The sequence below is a fragment of the Plutella xylostella genome, chromosome 20, assembly GCF_932276165.1.
Source record: "Plutella xylostella chromosome 20, ilPluXylo3.1, whole genome shotgun sequence".
NCBI lineage: Eukaryota > Metazoa > Arthropoda > Insecta > Lepidoptera > Plutellidae > Plutella > Plutella xylostella.
The window spans coordinates 4,887,472-4,910,558 of record NC_064000.1 but is presented as its reverse complement, the minus strand read 5'-3'; the positions used below and the strand labels follow the sequence as shown (position 1 = coordinate 4,910,558).

Sequence of the window (23,087 nt, the reverse complement as noted above, 5' to 3'; positions counted from 1 at the left end):
ATATATACAGTCGGGGCAAATAAACCTGACCTTTATCAGAGTGACAATGTCAAATGCCACAAATATCTTAATTGTAACTAGACTTATTTCAATGATACCTACCTGTTCGGTAAAAATAAACGCTATCTACATTATGTTACTTATTTTAAAAATAACAAGAATACCCCAAAATTTATGTCGTTTCGGTGCTAAAGGTTGGAACTTAGGAACACCAAATAAACAAATACGAACCTAAGTAGGTGTGTAATAAATATCTTGGTCAAACCTAATCATGATTAAATATCTAAAAGTGAAAGTTTTTTTTTCAATTCCAATGTTCCAATCCATTCATCTGATAATGAGCGATTCATCATACACTTTCGCGAGGTGTTTTAGTGGTAAAACCAGACGCGAGGCTGTGTGGATGTCATTGTCCACTCTCTGCATGAGTTCCTTTATACATAAGCCTCTCTCTCTCACACACATACACACACACATAAAGATCAATAGTCCACTGCTGGATACAAAATAATGAAAGCCATAAAAAGCACTTATATTGTCGTTATGTACCCATGGTAAATGTAGGAGGTATGAATCGAAATTCATAGGGTAGTTCCCGATAATCCCGTTAACTTAAACTAGTACGTACGTACCTTTAGTCTGGTATGTAAATGTTCAGTTAAATAATACCTCACCTAATCACCTCATACATGTATAAATGCAAGTTTAATAGCTTTAAAAGAATTGCATCGGACGCCATCGTGATCCTCCGTAACGGTCTGTTTTTGGCTTGACCGCACCACAGAATAATAACTAGTACCAGTACCAGACAGAGAGGACAGTAAAGTAAGTAAGAGATAAGTACAGTATACCTAAGTACCTACGTGTTGTGTTAATGGTTTGTATAGTTTACCATGTTTAACTATAATTATAATTTATTTTATAATAAAACGTATGTAATTATGTAGGTAGTACACTCTTCTCATCCTACAAGGCAGGTGGAATTTGAGCCATATACGCCGCCCTTAGACAAGTAAATACCGCCGAATAGAGACGCACTATAACACCAATAAGGAACTAGATCAAAATGTAACTTAGGGAAATACATTCTTCTTTGATAAACAAATTCTCACATCAAAATATTAGCATGGAACATGATTCGAACCTGCGAGCGCCGCGTCAAACAGCTGACCGCTCGCTGGTATCCGGTCTATAGATATTTTGTCGTCGTGTGAAAATGAACTGCGAAGAAAGAAACCACATTTTTCCACTGTCTATGTCGCTCTGCGGACACATCGCCATTCAAATCATAAGTTCAGGCCGGGGCGCGCGCTCTCAACCGGCTCTGACTGATTTGATCTCAGCAAAAGCGCGCCAACCTCTTCGGTTTCAAACTTTTTTAATAACTTTTTTATTTTTTATTAACGGTGTTTGTGTCGCTCGAAATTTAAATCTGTGAAAATGTTGAAATATACGGTGAAGAAATACTGTTCGGAGGGGAGCAAGATGAACCAGATTGTGATGGCCATACTCAGTGAGTTTTTATTTATTGAAAATTCTAAGTTTTTTTACAATAGTACGCTGTGGAAATGCTTTGAAAACTTTTTGAAAAGATTTTTTAAGTACATTTGAATTTTTTGATGGCTTATCATTCATAAGTGGTCAATATACCTACTTAATAGTTGTATTGAAATACTTTCGGAGTTATACCGTACTAATAAAAGCTGCCATATATTAATAAATTGTACATTGACAATACATAAGTCAGCGAGTCAGCGATGAGCTTACTATGATAAGCTCATCCCAAGTAACATTTTTGGTTTTAAAAAGGTTTTGAAAAGGTTCTAGAACCTTTGTATGGAAATCAACTCGTGAGACTTAGAAGGCTCGATAACCTTATATTAACCTCCTGAGTGCAAAAAGGGCCCACGTTTTAGAACCTTTCTGAGAGCTACAGCAAAACCTCAACCTAGCTCAAACCCAGAACCTTTTGAACAACTTACACAGAACCTAAATAAAACCTTCACAACCTTAATTTAACGTTAACATAACCTTGGAAGACAGCTTTTAAGTTCTAAATTAGTCCTGGATGTAACTCTACTATAACTTGAAACATATTTGATGGATATTTGTAATGCCTTCCCAGGACTCTCGGGTCTTAAAATGTTTCTGTGTAAGATTTTATAATAATTATAATAAATGGCGCCATTACCTGACACTTTCCAAGACTCAAAATGGCTAACTTGTAAGTGTTGTATTAATACAAAATATAGTAAGTAGTTAGGCTGAAGTCAGGAAATATGAAAACCTTGTGCGACTAGCACTTTATTGTGATACTTTCGGATAATAGTTCTGTATAAGTGACGGGCCTTTTGTAAATGATAAATTTGAAGATATTTTAATTAAAAAAAATAGATAAAATTTTATGTTTGGTGTAAATTTATATTAGAAATAAAAGTCCTGTCTATATAAAAAAACATATATTTGGAATAGTATAGGAAACGCTACTGAATTTTCCCTTATTAAATAAAATGTATCTTTTTGGTAAGTTTTTTTTTTATTTCAGTGAAAAAATATGGCGGCCGTTAGGAAATTACTAAAAAGCATTAAACATATTTTGAGGATGCCTCTAAAGCTTTAAAATATTCTTGTAGGACTTAAATCATGCCTTTAGCTCATAGCCAGTGCTTAATGCTTTTGGTTTTCACCAATAAATAAAATAAATAAAAGTAGTCCTAATTTGTTTGCCTAGAAAACTCTTATCAACCTAAAGGTTTAAGATAGGTTTTAAAAAATACTTATAAGTAATTTAAATATTCCATAACTTTATGGTTGTATCAAGGTTAAAAATTTAACCTTAAGCTCTCACTTTAGCATTAATGCTAGCTTTTCTAGAAGTAAATCAGGAGTCTACGACAACTATAAGATCTTAGAACTATATGCTCCTGAAATACATGTTAAAATAATAACGTTAATATAAACTCTTATCAGCAGCTACAAGGTTGTATTAATAAACAATTAGTTTTAGGACTTAGTAATCATTCTCAAGTACTCAATATGAAGCAGATAGCAAAGCATTAACCTTTTCACAACCCTTATAAAACCTAAAGGCATTTCTTACAACCTAAGCTCGAATGAAATGTTACTTGGGATCGCTGTCGCTGCGATGGTTTTCGTTTATGTAGGACAGTAAATAGCTACTAACATTGTAAAAATAATATCATTCAGTTTTTGACTTCTGACACTATGAGAAGAGTCAGGTTTCTTTAAACCAGACTATAAAAAAATATCCATCCACGGTTATATTGGTTTCTTTTTTAATCAAGGCACATGTCATTTTTTCTTGTTTTTCTAGAAAAACGGAATTAAGGGCGCCTTCAAATTAGTCGCTTATTGTCGCGCGACTGCAGCGCTGCTGCAGCGCTGCAGTCGCGCTGCTGTCTAAATTCCATATAAATTATTAACGCGCGACTGCAGCGCTGCTGCAGCGCTGCAGTCGCGCATCTTTTAAATTACAAAATTTATATGGATTTTGACAGCAGCGCGGCTGCAGCGCTGCAGCAGCGCTGCAGTCGCGCGACAATAAGCGACTAATTTGAAGGCGCCCTAAGAGATACCTACGCATCGAAAACCTGATGAAAATTTGTACACGTATAACTACAAGACGCTTTATACCAAATTTTCAAGTGCGCTTTCATTAAAAAAGAAATCAATTTGATTATCACTGATATTTTTAACGCTTAGGTATTTACTTACTTTGTTTTATAGTGTAGATTTGATATTCGGCTAAGAGAGCCGCCGACTACTATTCGACTCTAAACTTATAAAAATAATACAATATCATTATCAACATCACATGCAATGCACATAAATCATAATTAGGTAGGTATATCATACAGTAAAATTTATAAATATACCCATACATACTCTATTTCTATGATAATAAGCAGAAACATTCGTAACTGCCAATACTTATTTAGTTGGTAATTTTGTAACCATTACTACTTACCTCTATAATATGGAGTCTATAATAAATATGTAGGAATTGCCTGTTTTCCACCATAACTTTTCCTACTTTCTCTGATTCAAAGAAAAACCATTAAGTCGGAAAATGAAATAGTGATTGAAGTTAACCGAAGCGTTATTTATAATAAGTACCTACTCTATATTATTTATACTCACGTATTTTTTATTTAGAAAAGATAATAAATAAGTATGTTACTTACCACAGGTGCTACAAAAGCGGGTCACGCACTCATATTATTTAGGGCAACCTTTTGCTATGTCTAGATATAAATGTGGATAGATACTATTGTATCCAATTGTTATACAATTGGAGTAAGTACTTATCACAAATTATTTTATTTTCTCAATTATAAGGACCTATACTAAATATATAACTAAATATTTTTTTTTGCTGACTGTTTATGTTTAATTTTTTTCTAGCGTGACTTACAAGTACCTAAATAAATACTCTAATTAAGATCCTTTGAGTTTAGAAGAACAAATCAACTAAATTAGGTATCTGGAAAGTAAAGTGATTGGTATTTAATTAAGGCCAGTAAACTTAAGTACCTAAATTAGCTATTTATACCTACCTACCTATTATTCAGTTAGGTAAATTAATACATTGTTGAAACTTTTGCCGTAGTAAGGTACACGTACACATAGTTAAGAAGGGTTATACCACTAACCTAACCTACCCAACAGTGAGCGGTTGAGGGCTGATGACGATGATGATAAAAGTTCTACGTGGTGTCAATGTCATTTACCGATAATAGTACATTGTTTTGAAGGCGGTGTTAGCTCAGCCGGGTAAGAGCGGTGGTAGCTCAGTCGGGTAAACGCCCGCTTCTCACGCCAGAGATGCGGGTTCGAGTCCCGACGCTGACATGTACCAATGAGTTATTTTAACTTAAGTATTTTACTTAAGTACTTTATCACCATCGCTCTTACGGTGAAGGAAAACATCGTGAGGAAACCTGCATATCCAGATTTAGCAGATCTAGATAATTATGTGAACCCACCAACCCGCAGTGGACCAGCGTGGTGGGAAATGGTCCAAGCTTAGGAAGGCAGTTTAGACCTTGGGAAAATGCACAAAGGTTCCATTCGAGAGAGCCGGTTGCAGGTACCTACACCCCCACAGACAATATAACAATAGAATAGAAGGCTGTGTTTGGCGCCTAAGCTTAACGAAGGCGCTAATAGCCCGAGGAACAAAATAAGGAGTTCTCCCGAGGTAAACACTACAGTGCTTTTCAATACGAATGCGAGAAATAAAAACATGAACGACAAAAAAGCTAATTTCTGCTTCTAGTATTATGCGACAAAAAGATTTCCTCAGCTCCATTCCAATGTACTAAAACATAATTAGGAGATTTTATTAAGAAGGCTTTTACTTGAAAATCATCATTCATAGATTTTTAGAAGCCAGAAAGCTTTTCCCCCAGGCATGAAAATGTCTATTTTCATGAACGTTTTCAGGCAATTCATACCTACTTTCAGAGCGTGTCGTTGAGGGGTCCGTAGCGTAACTTATTTTCCGTAGCGTAACTTATTTTCCGTAGCGTATACGTTATTCTATCCTCTGCCTCTGCCCTTCGCCTTGGTTCTGCGAAGTAAGATAACAACACGACTCGAGACGACACGCCTGAAGCGCCTGCCGCGTATCTGCAGACGCACAAATCATTAAACATTAATCATATTTTATCGTAATTATTGTTGTTATTATAAGAAAACACTTTCAAATTAATCTTTTATTGCACTCGCGCGTGTGTATTAATACCTACTAAGTATTAATGTATAAGTATCTATAGTTATATGTTTTTTAAGGCTCCGAAAGTACTGGACCGATATCAAAAAATCATTTATAATTAAAGCATGTTTAAGCAATTTATTTAAGTATTACTGATTGTAAATTTAATCCCGGAATTCCCACTAGAAAGTTAAAAAAATAAAGTAAGTAACGAACGAATAGTGCAGTCCCTATCGCAGGTAGGTAATCTATCAATTTCTATCATTACTTACACTGAGCAAATAATCACTACGTTTTATGTATAACTTAGGCCCAGATAAATAGTCGTTGCTTAGCACTTGCTCAAACTAATGCTTAGCCAAGTACGACTTCACCTGAACTAAGTCGAGTTGCAATGAGTCTCTAAAATAGACACTACTTAGCGTTTGCTCGGCTAAGTCACTGGCTTAGAACCTGTTATGTCAAATCTGCGTCAAATATATATTTATTTATCTGTGGTCATGGTTTCATTCCATAGTTTTTTAGCAAATTTGGTATAAATGTGGTCTGTGGATAGCCTGAGAGCTTAGAATAATAATTCCTTTCAACGGCGTGCTAAGCAAGGGCCAAGTCTTGACAAATGTGAACTCGAACTCGGCTAAGTCAGAGTGCGAACATAGTGGCATAGTCTGTGCTCAAGTAGTGTCTATGATAGTGAACTCGTGTTCTTAGCATGTGCTTAAGCTAAGACTCCGTCTTAGTTTCGTCTATTTATCTTGGCCTTAGTTTTTTTCTCTATCTTACGAAAAGCAATATTTCAGAGCGCTGCTGCGCCACACGACTCTATTTCTTATGAACCTACAAAGTTTAATTTTACGTCGGAGGATCGGGTTTCCTCTACTACAGGTACATAGGTAATCCCTAAAAGAGGAACCATCTCACTTTAACCTTATTTTTATAACTTAAGTACCTACCTACCTAAATAAAGTTTATTAACCATCACATCTTTTCAGTTTTTTTGCTTCAGTGCCCCCCCCCCCCCCCCCCACGTACATTGCTCTTTGTTCATTTACAGTAACAAATATTTTAAATGCCTACTTAGATACTCCTGTACCTATTTTTATTTCACTCGACGATCGTGAAAAATGACAAACATGTGTTAATATATAGCACTAACCATGTGGCCTTACCGCTTGAACTCTAGAACGGATGTGGGTTGAAAATGGAACCTATGGAGGGTTCAAAAAGAGGTTTTATGTACTTACCAAAGTATCTACTAAATAAAAATGGGAGTTTTTTGGTATGCTCAATGTTGCAGGAATCCGTCTATTGTGAAGTTCACTAATAAAATTCGACCCTATACATATTTACCTTACTTATTACCTAAAACGTAATATTTTTTTAACTTGTTCTTGTTACGTTCGACTCTTTCCTTCTCTATATCTATAACACAGGCATCTAATATTTTCATTCATTAACTTTGGACGGCCTCTCCGAAACACGCAGTTATGTCCAAAACAAATAAACAAGACAGGAGCAAAGGGCTGTATCAATCAGCCTTCAATTCAATCAATTTGTGAGTAAACATCGGTCAACTGAACCTTCAAACGATATAAATCAAGACCAATGTTATGACTATCTAGAAAGATCTTCCTTAGACAGACGGGCGCTCATGCAAGTACTTATTCCTGATGAATTCAGACATTGCTTTGCTGGTACACTACCCAACAGATAGGCCCTATCGATAGGGTAGAGCGTCCCCTAATAATGAAATGAGCCGCTTATAGTTAGGTACCTCAAAAAGTTTTTCCGTGAGAAAGAATTTCGGGATAAAAATAAGTAGCCTATCCCTTTAAAATTTGAACATCAATGTAAAGATTACTCAGAATACTCGCAAAAAAATTAAGTAAGTACCCGTGTCATTAAAATTAAGATAAGTATTTGTAAATCTTTGTTTGGAATCTGTGTAAAAAACATTATATATATATATCGTTGTAACAAACGTTATGAAATTTTATAATTTAAAATGAGTAAATTATTAAGTAAGTAGTTACTACTCTACTAAAAATTGAAAGCAGAAGGTGTGTCATAACCTTTCAAGGTCCATTGAACAAGTTAAAATTAATTGAGATAGGTAACTACCAAATATCATAATCTATTTAGTAGATTTCGCGTGATAGAGTAACAAATTAAGTATGATATCCCTAACTGCTATAAAAGTGATATTTTATGACAATATTTATATAACCATTTAGGTAATATTGGACTTTACGCCCTGTGCGTTTGTATCACCCTACCTAGGGAATACCTAGTTACCCTGTCAAATTGGATAGTGTAGGTAGTTTTATAGGATATAGAATCTTCATTTCTCGCGGGTCAATGTGTTTGATCTGGCGGACGCAGATGGCTGAGGGACCAGTGTATATTGACCCTTGGGCTTATTTATCGATGTTTGCCGTTGATTGAAGTGCATAGATTGATTGTAGCTGGGAATATCGTTGGTATATATCTTGTTAGGTGTATCACGTCCAACTTGATGGATTTCGTAGGTCCTACGTAGGTGCCTAGAACTAGTTTAGCCTGGCGACAGTATCCTCCCCATTCCTTGCATGTGGAGACGGCCCCTTGGCAATAAAAATGGCGTTGTTACAACTGAGAGTTTTTTTTTTTTTATTTTTTTTTTATGCAGCCTGTGTCGTGTCCCACTGCTGGGCAAATGCCTCCTTATAAACTAACCACCGTTCCCGATCATGTGCTTCCTTCGGCCATTGAGGCAAAAACCTGTCGAGGTCGTCCCGCCATCTCCGCCTGGGTCTTCCGCGTCGCCGACGTCCATCACTGGGCACCCACTCGGTGACAATTCTGGCCCACCGGTCCGGGTGCATGCGACAGACGTGGCCTGCCCAGGCCCACTTCAGCTTCGCAGTCTGTGCGCCCACATCAGTGATACGAGTCGAGGAGCGTAGCGTGGTGTTCCGGATTCGGTCTATCCTTCGTACACCAAGTATAGTACGCTCCATCGCTCTTTGGCAAACCTTGAGTTTGGACTTCTGATGTTCGGTCAGAGACCAAGTCTGTGCGCCGTTACTGAGAGTTACTTGTATCTTATGTTTTCATGTGTAGCATGAGTATCTGGAAGATTACTCTAGCTTGAGAAAAAACGACCAAACGAAATCGGTCATGCAATCGGTACAGCGGTCAGCGCAGCAACCGCTCCGAAACTTGAGGTCTTGTAAGCTAGAGTAACCGTTATTATTAACTAATCAGTGGCTAGAGTGACCATGTAAGCTAGAGTAACCAATATTAATAACTAATCAGTGGTTAGACTAGAGTGATTTGTTTATACATTATTACTTAATTGATCTTGATCGTCATTTGTCGATACATATTGTTGCAACACGTGCCTTCAGTGGTCGTCTGAGCGTGTTGGTCGTTAGCGACAGTTGATTGATTTCCGTCGACTGGACGGTCCGTTATCTGCAGTTGAACTGGAGGTCCCGGGTTCAAGCGCAGCGTGTGCGCTTTGAGTATGACGGATATGTCATGTATAGTTACTTGAACATATAGGTATAATAGTTACCTACCTACGAACGGAGATAGTAAACTTGCCCTTTATGAGAGTTTTCGATTAAACAAACAAAGGAGTTATTTTATGGGAATCAGCACTCTTACGAATAAATTTAATATAATTGATTGAATAAACTTTCACTTTATACATATAAAAGTAATGTTACTTAACTAGGTACTTATACTTACGTGCATTTTTTTTCGGTAACCTACAGATATTTTTAATTAAGAAGGTATAATTTTAAAAATATGTTTATAAAATACACCATCCTCAATGAAAAAGTTCCACTCACTAACCGCAAACCTCCGGAATCATCCTAAATAGGTATTAGGTATATTCAATCAATACTCAATAATTTATTGCATATTGTATGTATTATGTATTCGACGACGTCTAAAAACCATTCCCTCTCCATTCCAGTGGTCCTACCAGTCTTCTCCTACGGCACGGCGGTGGGCTGGCTGTCCCCTATGGGCCCGCGGCTCATGAGCGAAGACACCCCCTCGTCAGCCCCCATCCACCCGGACACCATATCCTGGATGGCGTCAGTGGCGTACCTTGTGGGGACCCCGGCGGTGTTCCTCTACGGATACATTGTGGACAACTTCGGGAGGAAGAAAGCTTTGCTGATGACTTCTTTTTGTTTGGCTGTGAGTAGATATTTTACAGCTGTAGGTACTTACCTAATAAGGGTAAGTTAGGTTTTATGGAGTTGTAAGGGCTAAACGTGAAAAGGTCTGCAAGCGTGACGGCAGCTACCGAAACAGGAGTGTGGTTCCAAGAAGATGAGCAAGTCAGTGATTGCTGTGTCGGCACTATGCGCCAGTGGAGATTTTAGGATCTATATCTCAGGAGAAAAATGAGCTTTTGCATTAGGTTTTTATTGATGACTTTTTAATGCAATCACCATATAACTTTAGAATGTTTATGAGCTGAAGACACTCCTTGTTTGTGGAACAAGTGGGAGCATAATGCATTGTATACTGTAACTTGCTTCCATTGTATCAATGAATGAAACAGTGTTGTGTTTGAAACTATAAACAAGAACATAAATTACCTAATTGACCGCACCGGGTGCGGGTGACTGAAAAGCATTTGATTGAGTATTATGTTTGTTGAGTGCTTTCAGTTCACAACATGCCTGATTGAAATAATGTTAGATTCAGAGACACGCATGCAAAACTTAGAGGCAACGAACTAAGAGTAGACTAACCAACGAACTTACGCCAATTATATTCAGGGTTTCAAGGTATTCTCGTGACAAAAACTATAATGCAATAGGGTTTGTCACTGTGGTAAAGGGCAGTCAGATTAGTTATTATTCACTGACTGCCCAGAGAGCGCCATATTTACGCTATACGAGGTGCAGTTGATACAGGTCACTCAAGAATGCCTCCTTTCATGCATCCTAGACCACGATTTCCTATCGTAACTAGCCCAAGTAACATTTTTGGTTTTAGAAAGGTTTTGAAAAGGTTCTAGAACCTTTGTATGGAAATCAACTCGTGAGACTTAGAAGGCTCGATAACCTTATATTAACCTTATATTAACCTCCTGAGTGCAAAAAGGGCCCACGTTTTAGAACCTTTCTGAGATCTACAGCAAAACCTATAGCTCAAACCCAGATCCTTTTGAACTACTTACACAGAACCTAAATAAAACCTTCACAACCTTAATTTAACGTTAACATAACCTTGGAAGACAACTTTTAAGTTCTAAATTAGTCCTGGATGTAACTCTTCTATAACTTGTAACACATTTGATGGACATTTGTAATGCCTTTCCAATACTCTCGGGTTTTAAAGTGTTTCTGTGTAAGATTTTATAATAATTATAATAAATGGCGCCATTACTTGACACTTTCCAAGACTCAAAATGGCTAACTTGTAAGTGTTGTATTAATAAAAATATAGTAAGTAGTTAGGCTGAAGTCGGGAAATATGAAAAACTTGTGCGACTAGCACTTTATTGTGATACTTTCGGATAATAGTTCTGTATACGTGACGGGCCTTTTGTAAATAATAAATTTGAAGATATTTTAATTAAAAAAAATAGATAATATTTTATGTTTGGTGTAAAGTTATATTAGAAATAAAAGTACTGTCTATGTAAAAAACATATATTTGGATTAGTATAGCAAACGCTGCTGAATTTTCCCCTAATTAATTAAAATGTATATTTTTGCTAAGTATTTTTTTTTTATTTCAGTGAAAAAATATGGCAGCCGTTAGGAAATTACTAAAAAGCATTAAACATATTTTGAGGATGCCTATAAAGCTTTAAAATATTCTTGAATGACTTAAATCATGCCTTTAGCTTATAGCCAGTGCTTAATGATTTTGGTTTTCACCAAGTAGTCCTAATTTGTTTGCCTAGACAACTCTCATCAACCTAAAGGTTTCAGATAGGTTTTTAAAAATACTTATAAGTGATTTCAATATTCCATAACTTTATGGTTGTATCAACGTTAAAAATTTAACCTTAAGCTCTCACTTTAGCATAATGCTAGCTTTTCTAGAACTTTTTCAGGAGTCTACGACAACTATAAGATCCTAGAACTATATGCTCTTGAAATACATGTTAAAATAACGTTAATATAAACTCTTATCAGCAGCTCCAAGGTTGTATTAATAAACAATTAGTTTTAGGACTTAGTAATCATTCTCAAGTACTCAATATGACCAGATAGCAAAGCATTAACCTTTTCACAACCCTTATAAAACCTAATGGCATTTCTTACAACCTAAGCTCGAAAGAAATGTTACTTGGGAGGTACCCTAAGTCCCATTTTTCCTATCTGAACTCTATCTGCATTCCCCGCAGGTCTGCTGGAGCATAAAGCTGTACTCCAGCGAGCCGTGGGCGCTGATAACCGCGCGAGCCATCGTGGGCTTCGGCGTCAGCGGCTCCTATGTCGTCACCCCTCTCTACATCAAGGAGATCAGTGAAGACACGATACGGGGCACCCTGGGCAGCCTCGTGATCCTGTCGCAGAACTTCGGGAACCTGCTGGTGTACATCATGGGGGAGTACCTGAGCTACCACGCGGTGCTGTGGATCTGCCTTGCCGTGCCGCTCGTGCATCTGATGGTGTTTCTGACGATGCCGGACAGTCCGTCGTATTTGCTCAAGTGCGGGAAGGTTGAGGTTAGTAGGTACTTTTTGATTCAATTCCTTTGTGATAAAAAATATTAAGAAAAAATGCAGTTCATCATCATCATCATCATCATCATCATCTCAGCCATAGGACGTCCACTGCTGAACATAGGCCTTCCCCAATGATTTATAGTCAAGTCCGCGGGGAAGTACCTATTGGATGCGGGCCTCCTCCGATCGGACAAAATGCAGTTGAAGAAGTATTTATGACAGTAGGTAAAATACATAGGCAGAATAGAACCTAGAAAGTAGATAGTACCTCCACATAATCTTTCCTTTCCTGGTGCAGTGGTCGAACCACAGTTTGCACGCGAGTTCGTCCACCACAATACCAACTCAGTGAAATAAAACTTTCACAGTGGATGGATTCAGGTGGACCGGGTACGATATTATTATGACCTTATAAATATCGTTTTATTTTCCTTATTCATAGACGAAACTTTACAGTCTTTCCTCTCCTACGCTAAAACTTTGCGGCTATTTAACTAACGGATAGAAGCTACGCATGAATTTAAATATCAAACAGACGAATCTGGTAAAATCTGCATAATAATGTGATTTTATTTATGTAGATTCAAGATTATTATTGCAAGGAGCCTCTGATGTCATTCACCTTTGATAATGACCGCTCAAGGTGGCTCTAAGTTCGACTAGTTTGATAATCAGGCGATTCCTTGAGACAACTTTTATTGATCAAACAAGCGACTTTTCCCTACCTTAAAATACCTACCTACCAGCAGACAGAACTCAAAAATGTAAGTAGGTACATAGGTAGAACAGAATGAGCCTAAAATGTTCTGGGCAAATGTGTTGGCGGAAAATGCTAAATTTCTCTATGATGCGATGAATGAATATTTTGGCCCCTTCAGGAATCGATGCGGTGTCCTTCCAACGAGAAGTCAAGAGGTTTCGTCAACACTCTGTTCTGTTTGTTCACAGAGTTCACACTATTTTTACCTACGAAATTCGGTCACGTGATGCTTCAGTGATACAGCCAAAATTTGGTTTAATTTTAATGAATCAATATTCATTAGGCACCTAAGCTATGTGTGAGTCATAAAATCATAATTTACGATCATTGTGAGATCGCACATTTTTTTTTTGTCTGTAGTAGGCAGTGTATCTACCTACTCAATTAAAGAAAAAATAAATAAGTTGAGGTAAGTATATATACTATATCATAGGCAGCCGGTAGAACAATACAACTGAGTTTTATCATTCTTATATTAAATGCATGCACTACCTATGTAGGTATTTAGTACTTACCATCAAACCTCAGGCCTGATTTTTCATTTAAAATGGCTACATACAAATCTATGGTACCTTCTACGTAACTAAAAAATTTAAAACCGATCCCTAGGAGCCAGGATCAATACCTAGGTAGGTAGGTACTCTTCTTACGAGGAGACCTAAATCTCTTGGATGCTCCTCAAACCAATAAGTGTTCAGCTTTATCACCATTCCTCTTCAACCATCTCTCAAGCATATAGGAATCTGACCCTCACACCCCTGTCCAGGAGACCCATAGCAATCTAACCCCTATGCTCATCTCCAGGAGGCGCGTGATGCCCTGGCGTGGCTGCGCTGCAGGCCTAGTGAACACATAGCAAAGTGATCCTTATTCTCTTCTCCAGGAGGCTCGAGATGCCCTGGCGTGGCTGCGCTGCCGGCAGAGCTCGGACTCCTTGGTGGACGATGAGCTGCAGGGGCTGCTCGAGGAGATGGAGAAGGACAAGAGCGGCCGGTTCAGCGACGCCATCAAGGCTATTGGTAAGTTTTTTTTCTTAGTGGTTATAAAACACTAGAGCTTGAGTAGGGTTTGTCACCGGGAGATTATCTTATCTTATATTCTGATTTCATTTCCGGGCTTAGATATAACATGCTGTACACGTAGGTTTCGGCTTAGTAAGTATACCCTTTTCGCGACATCCTGTATAGCCAGTAACCAGAGTGCGCCAGACATATACTATAAGGGTGAGGCTCCATTGCTGCGGTGCGGTTTTCTACATATTTTTAACTAGCTGTTCCCGCGAGCTTAGCTTCGCCTTAAAAAGTTTCCCTGTGGGAATTCCGCGATCAGTGTCAGCTAACTCCATACCAAATTAAAATCGGTTCAGCCGTTTCGACTTGAAGAAGTAACAAACATGGGCTCACAAACTTTCGCCTTTATAATATTAGTAGGAAGTAGGATGATATGACCCTGAAAATATAATGAAAAGCTTTTGTTACTAGGAAGCCACAAGGGAGTCCTTGTGGCTTCCTAGTAACAAAAGTCAACTTCAGTGAAGGAAAGTAATTTTAAAACACCTAAAAAAATCCAATATAAAAAACAATATTTTGTTGCCCTTAATCCTTTTCCAACCGCGAATAAAATTGATCACAAAAGCAATCAGAAAAGTCAACACAGCCTTCAATGTAAAGTAACGATAGATTACATCCAATATTGTCTCAAACAAATAACTACCTACTTACTCAGTACTTCTTGAAGGTTTCATAAAACAAACATCTGCAATTAAAGGGGGATTGTTCGTGGCTATTTTCATTCAGTATATTTTCTTTTGTTTAGGTATCGACTTAAGAACTTAACAATCGGTAAAAACAGATCCGTTACCTATTAAATAAATACGATACTTACATGATTCATTTATGTAAGTATTGAAAAATACTACAGGCCTACCTAACCTACTACAAAACAGATATTGAAATACACATTTGTATTCTTTTTTCAATGTCGAGTAAAGGGCTGAACTAAAGCGCTTTGCTATAAAAATAATACACTACCGGGTCCGTATCTACACGAGAACACGAGCTAGGGAACCGTTCTATACTTATACCTGCTATTCTAATTCGAACTATTCAATGTATCCTTAGACCATAGAATAACAAGTACAACACAGCTAGTCTCGTTATTCTATGCTTAGGCTTAGACATACCACTATGAACACACCTAGCTACCTATTTACTATGACGGGCCACACATAATCAAATCAACCTTACACTTACACCCATCACACATCACACCCTCTCTCCTCTTTCCACTGTCAGATACCCCTAACCAACCTTACACCTCCATATAATATTACCTTTATTCCAGTATCAGACAAGCCAACCTTACACCTCTATTATTACCTTTATTCCAGTATCAGACAAGCCCACCTTCCGCGCGTTCCGCATAACCCTCACGATAACCCTCGCGCGGGAGCTGTGCGGCTGCCTGGCGGTCCTGCACTTCGCTTCCACGATCTTCGACCAGGCCAGCGGCGGCAGCTTCGTGCTGAGCGCCAACCAGCAGGCGGCCGTGTTGGGCGCCGTGCAGATGCTGGGGAGCTGTACGGCTAGTAGCCTGGTGGAGCGGACTGGGAGGAAGGTGAGGATTGAAATTGCAGCTAGGAAAATATAATGTAACGGTCTTATTCATAAAAAAACCTTAAAGTAGGTTTACTGAGCTCAATAGTTACGGAACACATTAAGCCTCTTTGAGGTTTCGTAAAAATCTCTATTCATAATAGTTCCGTAAACCTTCAATAACTATAGTGATGCTAATAGATTTCACAGACCAAACATTTTGACATTTACCCTATTAAGTTGCCGGTCCGACGAAACCATAAACAAAAATAGCGAAAACTTTCATTCATTTATCAATCTCTATTATAGTGCCACAATCTTATCTGTTCCGGTGGTCAAAATGTGCAACTAACGAGACGTCATTTTCAAACGTCATTTCATACTCTGTGCGTTATTTGAGATGTCAATTTCTGCGAAGAGGCTGACGCTACATTATTTAATTTGTTTGTGATTTTCTGCGTGAAAATAATGCCAAAAGCGCTAAAATGTGATGCAAGAAAAGTAATACTAGATATATTGGCTTTTATGCAGGAAGAATAACGTATTCAGGCGCCTTTAATTCCGTTTGGAAAAATTGGAAGAACGAGTTGCAACGGCTACAGGTTAGTGTTGCCAAATATGACGAATAATTTTACCCATATACTCACATGTAATTTTATTAATATTTTCCCGAGAGACCCGTACCCCAGCAGTGGGGACGGGATGGGTCTTGATGAAAAGTATATAATCTTTATTTTTCTTAGATTACAGGTGTGTGGACATGACATGACACTTTAAATCTTAGGCAGTATACCAAGAAGAATTTCGCGCACCTGCAGCGATTTTAGACGAAATAATGATGATTAACGACATGTTCTCCCAATCTATCAAGGGTTGGCTGGAAGAAATTGCTTTTTGGCAATTAGCTTTTGCACATTGTCTGAATTTCTTTTAATTTTATGCTCTTATTTCTTGTTACTTTAGAAAATGTAAAATAAAGTGTTCATAAATAAATAAATAATAATAAATATTTTTTTTAAGACTGTCTTATCTCGATATTTCCACGACCCACAGATGATATTACCTATACCATTGTAATCTAGATTTAATCTCCTATATCATCAGAGCTTATTTTATTTCTGTTCGCCGTATACAAATTTTCCATACAACAAATGTCGTTTGATATATAATATCCTCTTTCATTTACTATCGACCCAATATTTTGATTTATCTATACTTATAAATGTACCTACCTAATTATAAAATAGGCAATAGCAGAAATGCATTGTCGTTTAAACCACAAATAGGCAAAATTTAATCGATGGCATCACTGGATTCGATCACAGCGAAGCCGTCACCGGAACAGATAAGATTGTGGCACTATATCTATGTTAGCCACGGCGCGGCACTTAAAAAAGTTTACGTTGGCTTAAAGGCGCAGTTGGCCAAGCCAAAACCCACAAAAAAAATAATTAAATTTTTACGTTACCATGGCAACTTATTTTCAGCAAATATTAACTCACAACAAATGTCAAATCGTCAATAAAGCAGAACAGCTGTTGACCGGCCGCCATGTTTTTGTACAAGAGGAGGCTTACGGAAGGTGTATAGTAGGGTCCAGCCAACTTTAGCATATCAAGGTTTTACGAATCAGTTGGAGAGTTCTTTAGCGCTATTGATCGTTTATGAATAAAGTTTTTTTGACATTTGCTTATAGCAGGCCTATAGGTCTCCCGTAACTTTTTATGAATAAGACCGTAATACTCTGTGGCTAGCATGTATGCACGATAACGAGGTGTGTCAGAATCGTGCCCAGTGGAAATCCGTAATCTCTGCCTACCCCTCTGGGAGACAGGCGTGAGCGTGTTACTTACATACATGTATGTAACTATGTATGGGGCTAGGAAATATAATTGGAAAAACTTTTTGGTGTTGGCGAGACTGAACAGTCATAATTTCGCTGGATCCAAGTAATTTATGGGGCATGTTGAACTAACATACCTATTATCTACCTACCTACATATGCTCACTACTGCTGAATGCTGGTCGAACATCTTTCAGATCTATTGGCAGCTTTACTTACAGCTTGTAATTGGGAGTGGTCCGGTAGCTGAATTATCTGACTTTCATTATCATCATCAGCCTATAGCAGTCCACTGCTGGACGTAGGCCTCCCAAAGGACACCACTGGATGCAATATACAACTATCCGCATCCAATCATGGGCAGCCACCTTTCGCAAGTCGTCACCCAACTAGCCGGAGTGCGTTCTACACATTGACAAAAGAATAAAGAGAGGACATGCCATATCAACGAAAAAAATGCGCTTACCTAAACTTTGATGTCAATTAAAATGGCGGCTTTTTTCTTGAAAAATGTAAACAAACTAATTGTTTGACAGCTGAAGTACCTTGTGTTTGGATGTCAATCTTGGTCAATCAACATGGCGACCGATCGCAATGTTGTAATTTTAGGCAAAGACAAAACTACTGTTGTCCTTTTTTACGTACGATAAAACCAATAAGTTAAAAAGAGACGACGATATATTTTTAAGTACCGATTTTTATGCCAAGGCCTCTTTATTCTTTTGTCAATGGTTCTACACTAATTACGTACTATCTGACTTTTACTGTAACCAAAGAACCTTTATGCCTAAACCATTCTTTCATTGGAAGGAGACCCGTGCCCCAGCAGTGGGGACGTAATGGGTCGTGATGAACTGTAACCAAAACTAACCTTCCATTCCGCAGCCGCTACTAGGCGGGACCTGCCTAGTCTCAGGCCTGGCTATGGGCGCGCTGGGCGCGTGGTTCTACCTGAACACGGGCGCGGCGGGCGGCGCGGCGGCCTGGCTGCCCGTGGCCTGCCTCTGTCTCTGCATCTTCTGTGACGCGGGAGGGCTCCAGCCCGTGCCGTTTGTCATCATGACTGAGATCTTTAACTTCCAGGTGGGTTTATTTAATGATTTGATCGCATATTTAAAAGAAAAATTTACCATCTACCTAGTATATAAAATATATATTTGCTCGTTGGCCTGCAAAGCCTGCCTGCCAAGCGTTGGTATTCTTATCTTAAAAACCTATCACCGAAGGCGATAGTGGTTACTGTGACAGCGTGCTGCCGTACCAGCATCTGCATCACTAGAGATTTAACCGCAGTCTAAGGACCTGTTACACAATGTCTGCATAACGGCTACCTGTGGGATGAAACACATACGCTCTAAAAAATCATTACAGAGAGTGACAGCCATTATCCAGAAATTCTGAAACAGGACCTAAATAGTCTTCAAACCCCACTCAAAACCCTCTCCTTTCCAGCTCCGCGGCACAGTGACCTCCATCGTGATCGCGTTCGCCTGCGCGCTCGTGTCCATCGAGCTCCGCTTCTTCCACCCCATCGCGGACGCCATCGGCATGCACTCCGTGTTCTGGGCCTTCGCCTCGGTCTGTCTGGTCAGCACGGTCTACATAGCGCTCTATGTGCCAGAGACCAAGATGAGGAGCCTCGAGGACATCTACGACGAGATCAGCGGGAAGAAGAAGGCGAAGGATTGCGAGAGTGCTGTGACTAGGTTGTAAGTTTTGAGATGTAATAGTTATCGCGATTGCACATACCGAGTAGAGTGGCGTGGCGTATGCTCGGATAGAGTATCCTCGGCCGATCACTCGGTCAATTGCGAGCTGTTCATTGGTCGAGGTTACTGTCTCGCCATTCTACTCGGTAGGTGTAATCAGGGTATAAGGGCAGGTTTTAGGCTTTTACGAAGCCAGCCACCAGCTATGGTGTTTGGAGTTTGGCCATATTTTTTATAAGGCTCTCTAAATTATACTATGGTAGGTACCTTTAGGATCTACAATCTATAGGTATTAAAAAAAAATAATCAAATTAAATATAAATTGTAGCTATAGGTATTTTTGATCTGTATTTCGTATTTAAGAACTATGAATTAATGAGAATAACAATTTATTTATTACATACAGATGGAATTTTATCAGTGAAGATCTCGTCGGCAGGTCAATGCACGACATAGGGAACAACTTTTATTATGCGACCAACCCTGTATACATATTTTTGGTAGGTCCAGTTTTGATTGTGATGAATCAAAAATAATAATTATCCTTATGAAAAGAAATATTGAAGAGATATTTTTGGATGATATTGAATCAAATTCAATGTAAAATAGATATATTTATGTGTGCATGTGATTTAGTGAATGTTTAAATTAAATATTTAAAATAAAATGCTTCAAAAGTTTTTTCGGTATATTGAATGTGTGGGATATCTAGTTATTAAGTACTTTGATAAGAATAATTATATTTCAATAGGTAAGTACATTATTAGGTATCATAATTTCAATACACCTTTGCCTACCACGCAATTGAGTATTTATAATAGGTTTACATATTTATCATTTTAATTCAATGTTATCAGATAACAAAAACCACATAAGTAGGTTACAAAATATGCATTCATAAATGCGGCGTTTATTCTCAGAAATCAAAACGCAATTTTAGCAAGATTTATTTAATAATATATGTTAGTGTTTTATGAATAAGAAATCTCAAATATTTTATTACAAGTACCTAGTATACTGTCACACACAGTGCCATAATTAGGTATATACGGTATTTATGAATTTATAACTGAAGACATTTAATAAATACGTAATTTTAAGTATGTACCTAGGTAGGTTCATTTTGTAAATAAACAAATGATGAAACAATTAATTCTGTCTTTTGTTTAATAACTAAGGGTTTTGGTGGTTCGTACCGTACATCTATTTAGTTCCTCGTATTCGCAATGAAAAGCATAGTGTACTATTTTATCACTTTGGAAAGGCTCAATCGCACTAAATAACGACTACATGACGACCGAATGGCGTAGTGGTTAGTGACCCTGACTGCTATGCCGAAGGTCCCGGGTTCGATTCCCGGCTGGGGCAGATATTTGTACTCGGGTCTTGATATTTATATTTAGTATGTATTTGTGTAGATATATCAACTATCTGACACCCATAACACAGGTTCTGCCTAGCTTGGGGTCGGGTGGCCGTGTGTGAGATGTCCCCACATATTTATTATTATTTATTATATGGTAGCTGAAAGATGGTGTTGTAGGAATATGGTAATAAAAAACAAATGTACAAGCCATGGAATGTTTATTTATAACCGCAATTATATCTCACAATATCATAATAATGTAAGTACCTACATACTAGTCTGCCCTGAAAGACGGTCTTACTTTGATTCTATATACTTAACGTATGAGTTTCAGGAGTAAATTAAAAAAATTACAGTATCCATTATGGAAAATATAGATGGCTGGTAGAAAGGGAAAGTATTAAATATTTGTTAGATTATTATATATATTTTTATAAATATATTTCTATAATTAGCTACTATTCAATATTGGTGATGATAAACATTTATCCTCCAAACCGTTCGTTGAAATCACAACCTCACTAACTGCAAACCGTTTATATGTATAGTTAAACAGATTCTTTAATATACATTTCAATAAGGTAGATTTTAGAATGAGTGCAATGGATCATAGGCGCCTTAAAAGGCCTATGTCCAGCATTGGACGATTGAAAACCGATGACTCAAATTACATAGTTCAAAGTAAGACCACCTTTCTCACAATCAAACCTTACTTTATACACAGATACAAAAAAACTCTCAGAATCTTTAGGTTATACATACACTTAATTGAACATACTTTAGGTAAAATATATAGTCAAATATACAGGGTGTTAACTAGAATGCGTTTGAGCGGGAAATGGGGGTTAGTATTAGTCTAACCAAGCACGTTTCTAAGAAAAAAAACATCAGAATCTCGAATATTTATGTTTAAAGTCTAAAGTAAAGTGGAAAGTTTTACCTTAATCAAAAACATGGTCACCCTACACATAACCAATGAGACATTCGATTGCAAAAGAACACACACTGTAAATTTGTTATCAACTTCACTTTTCATAATTTATTTGATGTAACTATGATTGTAATTAATTACACAGTAGGTAATAACAATTATTAAATAAAATTGAAATTATTCATGGTGATTAATGACATACTAATCAACAATTAAACAGCTGATTGTCATAAAGTTTGATAGATCGTACAGAATATAATTCATGACTTTCTAGGAGCTCAGAACAATAATTAAACCTTTTTACTCAGAATAAGGTAAGCGTTTAGTATTCACCCTTGATACTCACCACATTTTATTTTTCTTTTATTACCTAAAGATGCGTACAGACCGGCCCAACGAACGCCCACCGATGGACATTTATCATACATAATACAGGGGCAGATTGAGCAACGAAGGTCAACAAAACCCGTTCGATGGCGTTTGTTTGGCCGGTCTGTATGCAGCTAAAGATAAAAGACCACAATGCATAACAGGATGATAACAGGGTCTACTTCAATGACGAATTGGTTTACTTACACTCGCTCATCTCGATTTGTGTTGTGTACTTACGAATAGTACGGAAATCCTCATAATAAGTATGGCCTCACTTTAAATACCAGTAGAATAATAACAATCTTGCGTATCATAACCCTCGAGTATTTATGATAGTCATTACCTTCTCTGTGGATCTAGTCTGTCAGTCAGTCATTGTTGTTTACTTGTTTACAATCATTTTTTACAATTATTACCTAAAAGGGAAAAGGTACCTACAATTCTATCTTTTGATTACCAAGCCTTGTTCCTCATTTCGTTTTATGTTGTGCTGTGCTGTGAATACGTGTGACCTCTGTTATGAAGCATAAAATGAAAATGTTCTGTATTCATAAAAGATAATTGTGTATCAATAAAGTGATACTTATGGAGTAAAATGAAATGTCTACAATGGATTGGGTACTTTGAGTACCCAAAATCTCGGTAGGTACCTTGACGATGTGGCTCCACGAGTGTGGTGCAGATGCACGCATACTTTTTTATTGACCTTGGCTTTGAATTGTTTGGCCTTGATCTTGGCTTTCAAGTTCATGGTCATTCTGTCAAACGTACCTAAATCTGAATAGGGTGACTATGAAATTTTAAAATGTACTAAATAAAACTGTTTTATGTTGGTCAGCTGAAAGCAAATAAAATACGTTTTTTAATGTCTTATCGTGTTCAGTATCATCAGCTGTATCTACCATTTCCCGCTCCAACGCAATTAAGTTAACACCCTGTATAATGCATTCTACACGTATACAACACGAATAAAAAATCGAGGTTCATATAAAAACGACGATTACGAAGAAGTGCTCAGAATTTTGTGCTTTATTCCTATCATATAAATTTATATCTATATACTAGTATGGTAATAGTAGGT

General features: G+C 37.6%; 1 protein-coding gene across 1 annotated transcript; it reads left to right on the top strand.

Annotated features, from left to right (window-relative positions):
• The first annotated feature begins 1,256 nt into the window (after positions 1–1,256).
• On the top strand, positions 1,257–20,490 carry LOC105388656 (facilitated trehalose transporter Tret1). Its single transcript, XM_048628166.1, has 7 exons — positions 1,257–1,513; positions 9,705–9,934; positions 12,108–12,431; positions 14,075–14,210; positions 15,581–15,807; positions 18,514–18,711; positions 19,081–20,490. The coding sequence occupies exons 1-7, from the start codon at positions 1,441–1,443 to the stop codon at positions 19,339–19,341; spliced, it is 1,449 nt and encodes a 482-aa protein (XP_048484123.1). The 5' UTR covers positions 1,257–1,440; the 3' UTR covers positions 19,342–20,490.
• The last annotated feature ends 2,597 nt before the right edge of the window (positions 20,491–23,087 follow it).